The 6,999-nt window shown below is 42.1% G+C and overlaps 2 protein-coding genes across 2 annotated transcripts; one reads left to right on the top strand and one right to left on the bottom strand.

Annotated features, from left to right (window-relative positions):
- Positions 1-4,248: 4,248 nt before the first annotated feature.
- Positions 4,249-5,035, top strand: LOC144711159 (uncharacterized). The gene has a single exon (XM_078585080.1). The coding sequence runs from the start codon at positions 4,330-4,332 to the stop codon at positions 4,786-4,788; it is 459 nt and encodes a 152-aa protein (XP_078441206.1). The 5' UTR covers positions 4,249-4,329; the 3' UTR covers positions 4,789-5,035.
- Positions 5,036-5,085: 50 nt separating this feature from the next.
- LOC144711157 (partner of Y14 and mago-like) lies at positions 5,086-6,979 on the bottom strand. Its single transcript, XM_078585079.1, has 6 exons — positions 6,725-6,979; positions 6,630-6,657; positions 6,145-6,386; positions 5,881-5,994; positions 5,519-5,764; positions 5,086-5,316 (listed from the first exon to the last, which is right to left on the bottom strand). Exons 3-6 carry the CDS (start codon positions 6,334-6,336, stop codon positions 5,179-5,181), a joined length of 690 nt encoding a protein of 229 aa, XP_078441205.1. The 5' UTR covers positions 6,337-6,386; positions 6,630-6,657; positions 6,725-6,979; the 3' UTR covers positions 5,086-5,178.
- Between the last annotated feature and the right edge of the window lie 20 nt (positions 6,980-6,999).

Below are 6,999 nucleotides of genomic sequence, written 5' to 3'. Positions count from 1 at the left end.
TTCTACTCATTTTAGGACATTTGCTGAGTATAAGAAATTAATATTAAGACACAAGATTCCATTGATATCTCTAATTGAGTGGCCATTAATTCATTATGACGTTTAAGTGTTGTTTTGCATAGAGAAATGTAAAATGAACTATAACAATTAAATTACCAAAATCTAATGACGCAAAATAGCAATAAATGTCTCCAAGAGAGATGACTAGTTTATTAGCCTAAGTAGACAATACAATTATTACTATACACGATATATAACAAAGAATCGAATGGGAAAATTTTAGTTATATAATTTGTAGTATAAAGATTAATCTAAATCAAAGTAGTTTAGTGGCAACGCACCTCTTAATGCCCAGGCGAGAGAAATGTTCGAGGCCTGGCTCTTGCTAAGGCAAAACAAGAGTTTTTAAAAAAAGTAGTTTACTTTTTAAATAAAAATACCTGTAAGCGTGTTCCGTCGTCAATTAGATTTTTTATAAGGTCAATTTGAAAAAAGAACCCCAATAAAAGTTTTTTTACTACAGAAACTCTTTTTTTGCCCCTGCAAGAGACAGTTCTCCAACTCTGCTCTCGCCCAGGCAAATAGAGGTGCCTCGCCACTGAGCTACACGGGACACAATAAAATTTTAATTTGTCCAAATATTAGTAAAAATTGTCCGGATATTTCGTATATTATCAATGCTCTCCTTCAATTAATGGATATAAACATGGATCATCAAAAAAACTTTAGAATCTAACAAGTACCTCTTACATTGAATCATCGGAGAAATAAACTGATGAAAGAGTTGACGGAGGATCTACTAATGAAGGCAATTGACAAGCTGGGATTGTTGGAAATACACTCCACTGCTTAATAATTGTGTACTTTTTTTTTGAAAATGATATAACTGTGTAATTAAATATTAAGAGTTATCGATGAGCCTTTACACTGTATTAGAAAACCGTAATTTTCCCATTATGCATGTCACCAAATAAATGTGCCAATGTTGACTCTCTCTCTCTCATTTGAAGAATCTGATCTATCCCTGGTGCAGTTCATATGATAAAAACACAATTTTTCTCTCCATCGCAGGAGAATCAACATTGAATGACAAAAACAAACTCAAAAGACAGTATTAACGTGTGATGGCCCTTTGACAAGGAGAAAACCATGAGATTAGAGCGTGACACAAGCATCATGAGATGCCTTATGATGGAGAGTTTGTAAGTAAAGTACGGGGACGCTTAGAACTACTAAGGGTCGTGCCTGGAGGCGCGGGCTCGAGCATGGACGACAAATGTGCCTTGTGGGCCTCAACCACATCTTGGGCAGTTGCAGAGAGATCAGCCATCATCCCCCCAACAAGTGACTCCATGAACTCCTTGTACTCCGCAACTGAATCCACCAATCCCAAAAACTCGCTAACTCATGTCTGAATCTCTTCCTCCCCCTCTCTCTCTGATTTTGCCAACTTCCCCTCATATTCCTGTCAAATGAATATTTCAATATACGATACTAGCGTTCACCAATCGATGCCTGATACGATATTCGTTATCAGTATATTGAAAGTCAATTCCCTGTAATTGATATTCAATATTTGTTATCGACAGTGGATAACGAATATCGGATACCAAAATGGGGTAGAAAACGCATATCACTATCGGTATTAAAATACTGCAATATTTTTCAGAGGAAGAGGGATTTTTCTACTTTCTAGTATTTTTCTAGTATAAAATACGGTAGCTCTTCTAGTATTTTTCTTGCTCGTGGAAAAGGAAGAGGGATCTAAAACATGTGACTTTAATGCATCTCTCCTATCTAAATTTCATGGAGTGAATTATTCTTGGGCAATGTGGTACATATTTTTGAGAGAGCAGGGCAGCACTTCTCAAACAAGATTTTCTGGTAGAGCTTCAACGGTGATTAGAGGTTCATATTTATTGGGACTAATGTAAGTAAAGCCAGGTCAAGTTCATAAGACAAATGAGACCAACTAAATGTGGGCACGAATGGTGATAAGAATGCATTGGGCCCATAAGTAACTGGTTCACTTAACAACCTGGAACCTCTTTAATAAATATCTAATTTACATCTTCCTCCAAATGTCTCTTCTGATACGGTAGGTCATGTTCCTCTCCCTGTTGTTCTTATTTCATCATCGTCTTACTTTTCTATATTTCACATACATCTTGTTCTATTTTTCTACTTTCTTTACGAAGAAAATTATCTCTTCCTAGTAAAGATACGAAATTGTAGATTCAAAAGAAAAAGATGATATAAGTAAATTGCTTTTTCATATTTTGAGGCATAAATGCAAGGTTTTTATTTATTTTTGCCTAAATTCTAAGTCTCATGGGACAGTCATAGTTCCATGCATATGAAAAGGTAAGTCGTGATAATTTTCCGGAACACACTTCCGCATAGGGTCAAGGTCAATGGTTTTGACCTCAACAAAACAATGAACGCCAATCCCTATCTGAGAGTAGAATTCTTTATGTCCACTCCTATGTGTGTGCAGAAAACTAGGAGAAAAGACTTCAACGTCAAATTGGTTGTGCTTAATATCCATGCCTCAAGCAAAGGAGATGTGAGGGGGGGCAATCAGATCCTTATGGGCCTTATTGGCTTATTCAAATCCATTATATATCTCGCTCTAGTGTATGTCACTCGTACGCCTATTTTAGTTTCACAATAACACGAAGTACATAATTGAAGATTAAATTTAAAGAAGAAATGCTTTTAGGATCGAGAAAACATATTAGATGCTCATGTATGACAAACACATGCACAGATGCCAACCTTCAAAAAAGTTTAGTGCGAGCTTTCACTCGAATTTATTAAACCAATAAGGATCATGCTGAATGTCAATATCAAGAAACCAAAAATTCTCCTCTTCTTGAATGATCTTGTATCATGCTGAATAATATGTCATTGTTGTCATTGTCTAAATATATATGTAGATTGAAGAGTCGAAAGGGACAATGTCTTGACAAGGTGTAGTCTTGATTGGGCATTTTCAAAAGCAAATCAATGGCATTTAATTGTTTTGGCACATTAAAGTTCACTGTGAAACAGGCAGTTCAATGAGGAGTGAACCGGTATAAGAGATTCTTGCCCTTGATCACAACTATTGACACAATTATATAGAAATCATTAGCAGAGTTAGACTAAAATTAGAAGATATAAAGACAGATAACATCGATAAAGACTACAACGTATTGATTTGCTAATTTCTCATATCCACGTGATGATTTTAATGCACATGTGACAATTTTAGTTTTTTTTACCCGGATAGCCCAGTGATCATAGATAGATGGCCATGAAAACATTATTATAAGCAAATATTTATTGAAGCCAAGCGACGACTCTTGTTTCATTTCTCAATGCTCGGATTGATGGTGATGTTGACAGATGATAATATGCATGCCAGGTAGAATATCTACCTCTCGCCTCCTCATGATATATTTATTCATATAATAATACTACGCATCATATATTCTATACTGACCAACGGGCTCCCGAGAAGTAGAAAGGCAAATGGGTACGGGCTGTTAGTGTTTATCCAGTAAGGAGAGAGAGATTGATCGATAATCATCATAATGCATATATATATATATATATATCTATATATATACGAGTGGTTCTTGTTCATCGTCTGCTAGTTCTGCAAAACGTGGGATAAGACACTGCTGCGCGATCGTAAAGATATAAGACAGACTGCATTATCAACATTCCACCTACCAGTCCACCCGCACCCAACTCAATCCTACCTTCCATTTAATGGCATCAAAGCTCGTATTTACTTTCCCCGTCAACCCATCATTCGATGTCCTAATCTCCCCATTTGACAATCTGACCTCTAAATTCCACTGTTAGATTCCTCCGCCGAACCCTTCTCTGAAGAATAATAATAACGAAGACGTAAAGAGCGTGGGACCTCGCTCGGTACGTAGGGAATAGTCCCACAGTCGCCTATGCTGACTGCGTCAAGGCCCGGGTGGCAGAAAGCTGTCCCCCACCTCGAAGCCGCCTCCAATCAACCGCCCTCGCCCCCACGGCGTGGTTTTGATCCCTCTTGGCGGATCCGTTACCCGGAACCTTTTCCTTGCTCTATTGGGCATCGTCGGTCGGTCTATGGGCCACTAACGAAGAGCGTAAACGTGGAGGGGACCTGCGAAAGCGACAACCGAACCGCCACCGGGACGGGGTACGCGGGCGACGTGAATAAAGAGGTCTCTCTTACGGCTAAAGAAAGTCCTGTGAGAACTGAGAAATGGCTGGCGGCCGACAGCTCTCGGGTTTCCTCGCTGTCGCTTTTCTTCTCCTGCATTTGGCGGCCGCAGCCCCCAAATGAGAAAGGATTTCGGGATCGGCTTCGGCATCGTTATCGGATACCCCCCCTTACTACGACCCCTCTCCTCCGCCAGATTATTACGATTATCCTTATCCGCCGCCGGAATGCCCATCCACGTCACCCGCCTCAGAAGAATCGAGTATCTCGACCTCCGGTACAACGGCTTCTCCAGCAAGCTCCCCCCTTCCATCTTCGATCCCAACATCCGCAAACTCCAGTTCCTCTTCGTCAACAACAACCCGTTCAACACTCGCCTCCCGGACAATGTGGGAGAGACCCGCGCCAGTTACATCACCCTCGCCAACAACGGCTTCACGGGCTCCATCCCCAGCAGCATCGGCAAGGCCAAGGACACTCTCATCGAAATCATCTTCCTCAACAACAGGCTGTCCGGGTGTCTGCCCTACGAGATCGGGCTGCTGAAGAGAGCCACCCTCTTCGACGCCGGAAGTTGATCCGCAGGGGAATTCTCGACGCAGAGGATAACTGCATTCCATGGCTGCCCAATCAGAAGTCTCCGAAGAAGTGCGCCGCATTTCTGTCAAATAAACCCCACTATTCCGTGCGAGAAGTGCGGAGGCGGCGCCGCGCCGCCGCCGTACGAAACGACGTCTGTAATCCCTAGACTCCGCCTCCTCCAAGCGACAAGATCTGCGCTTGTATTTCACGGCTTTCGTATAAGAAAACTCTGGTGGGTTCTTCTGTCGGCAGCTTTATAAATTAAATAATGCAAGAATCGAATTTCCCGGGGAAGAAGTCAAAATCGAAGTAAATCAATTGAACGCGAAATCTGGACGCCACTCAATTTTACCAAAAAGGGATAAGATTTACACGGGGATTCTAATTTACGAATTCGGCGTTGCCTTCTCCGATTCGAGAAGTCTGACTTCTTCCAGCCAGATTTCTATTTTTGACAATCTCTCCAGTTGCTCTGGCTTCAGGCTGCGTGGATCAACCTCCTTGTACTGTTCAGCAAGCCGAATCTGAGTAAAAAATCAGGAATCTGAGGAAAGAATCGAGATTTCTGATTTTTAAATAATCTATTTTATAAGAACGAGAAATTTCGGAACTGCAAATTAAAATTTATTAAAAATGTTGAAAAATAGAAGTCTGCAAATTTGTAGAAAAAATGAAGATAAATGAGGAAAAGTGTAGAGAGAGAGAGAGAGGTGTATAGTTCGTCACCTTTTTCTTGATTGCTCGAATTTTCTTGTCTAGATCAACCCCAGACGCTGGGGAACCTGAAATATCATCCGATTTTTGCGGCTGGACAGCCCGTAAAGGTGCTTCAGACAAATTTAGCTCCCTCATCCGATGGAGTATTGAGTCCAGATGGTCATTTGAAGACGAAGATGCTCCTCCGTTATTCGTCTGTTTTTCGTCTTCGGCATCCGAATCTTTTTCGTCATCCGCCGTTGATGTTAGAGCCGCCTGCAAATAGTTCCCTAAGATCTTTAGTCAGTATTATAGCTAGTGAAATAAGAGTAAAACTTGATCGATAGCCTGAGTTTGGGGAAATTGAGGTTGAAAAGGAGGCGGAATCGTACCTGATGTTTCTTCGCCTTCCGTCTCTCATTTCTCTTGGCCGACTTGGTCTTCGGCTTTGCATCCAACTCGGGATCGTATCCCGGGGGACCCTCGGATTGAGCCGCCTTCTTCAACTGTCGAATTCAAAAGAGGAAAAATTAATCGAGTCGAAGACAAGACCTAGGTCAAATTCGGAATACCGTTTAACGAAATCCAAACAGAAGCGCGCAGATTCGGATTTCAAACAGCGGGAATATAGAAAAGGACATAGAAGGAGATCTCACAAGTGCTCCCTTCGACTGGTATATGGCGACTTCATCTTGCGGGACGTATCCGGCGCGGATTCGCACGGGCTTGCGCAGTGTACCATCTGGACGCAGGGTTGGGGCTATAATCCTCTCCCCTTCCTTAAGCGATCTACCGAGAAATCTCGGCGCCTCAGATGTTCCTGGTATCTGTTCCGCTCCTCCGGCCATCGCCAGACCTCTCGCAGTTGCTGCTGCTCCGCAGTTTCCGTCACCACCCTCTGCGCACAGAGAATGGAAAGCTTCCGGGAGTCAATATTGAAGAAATTATTATTTTATTATATGAATAATAATTTTAATAACAAATGTTCTGTCAGTCCTTCCCAGTATATGTTCAATACTATATAAATATGTTTTAGATATAAAACATATTTATGAATTTAATTAAAGGGTAATTATGACGAAATTAAAACTAAGATTTGATTTGACCGAAGTCAACGAGGAGTCGATTCAGCTCATGTTACTTCTCTTAAAGATCGATTTCCGGAGCTCCTGGCAGAATAGATGAAAAGCTGAATCAGAGACTAGGGAGTCGAGAGGAGAGGGATGGGAGATCGACCACGAAGCGGCGGCGGCCTCGACTGGGCCTCCCGTTGGAGCTACGGCGATGCTCCGCCTGTCGGAGGAGGCGACGGTGACGGCGGCGGCGGCGGATTTGGGATCTGATTGGATCTGGAGTTAACTCGGCAGAGAGAGCTGGCTTTGGCGGCGGGTCGTCTGCCGGGAATAATTCCGGTAGGATGGCCCATCCGGCGTGATCGAAAATTACTGAAATAATAGGGCGTCCCGATGATTGAGACGACTCACAATTGGAATAAAGGTCTCTCTCTCTCT

This window comes from Wolffia australiana, chromosome 13, assembly GCF_029677425.1.
Source record: "Wolffia australiana isolate 7733 chromosome 13, ASM2967742v1".
In the NCBI taxonomy this organism is placed as follows: Eukaryota; Viridiplantae; Streptophyta; class Magnoliopsida; order Alismatales; family Araceae; genus Wolffia; species Wolffia australiana.
Note: the sequence above shows the minus strand (reverse complement) of the source record. Positions and strands in the feature narration are given on the sequence as shown.

Bases quoted from the DNA above. Each gene is read 5' to 3' on its own strand.
- LOC144711159 (XM_078585080.1), top strand. From the start codon at position 4,330: ATGAGAAAGGATTTCGGGATCGGCTTCGGCATCGTTATCGGATACCCC.
- LOC144711157 (XM_078585079.1), bottom strand. From the start codon at position 6,336: ATGGCCGGAGGAGCGGAACAGATACCAGGAACATCTGAGGCGCCGAGA. The intron at 5,995-6,144 runs GTGAGATCTCCT...TGAATTCGACAG, and splicing joins ACCAGTCGAAGGGAGCACTT to TTGAAGAAGGCGGCTCAATC. The intron at 5,765-5,880 runs GTACGATTCCGC...AACTATTTGCAG, and splicing joins GGAAGGCGAAGAAACATCAG to GCGGCTCTAACATCAACGGC.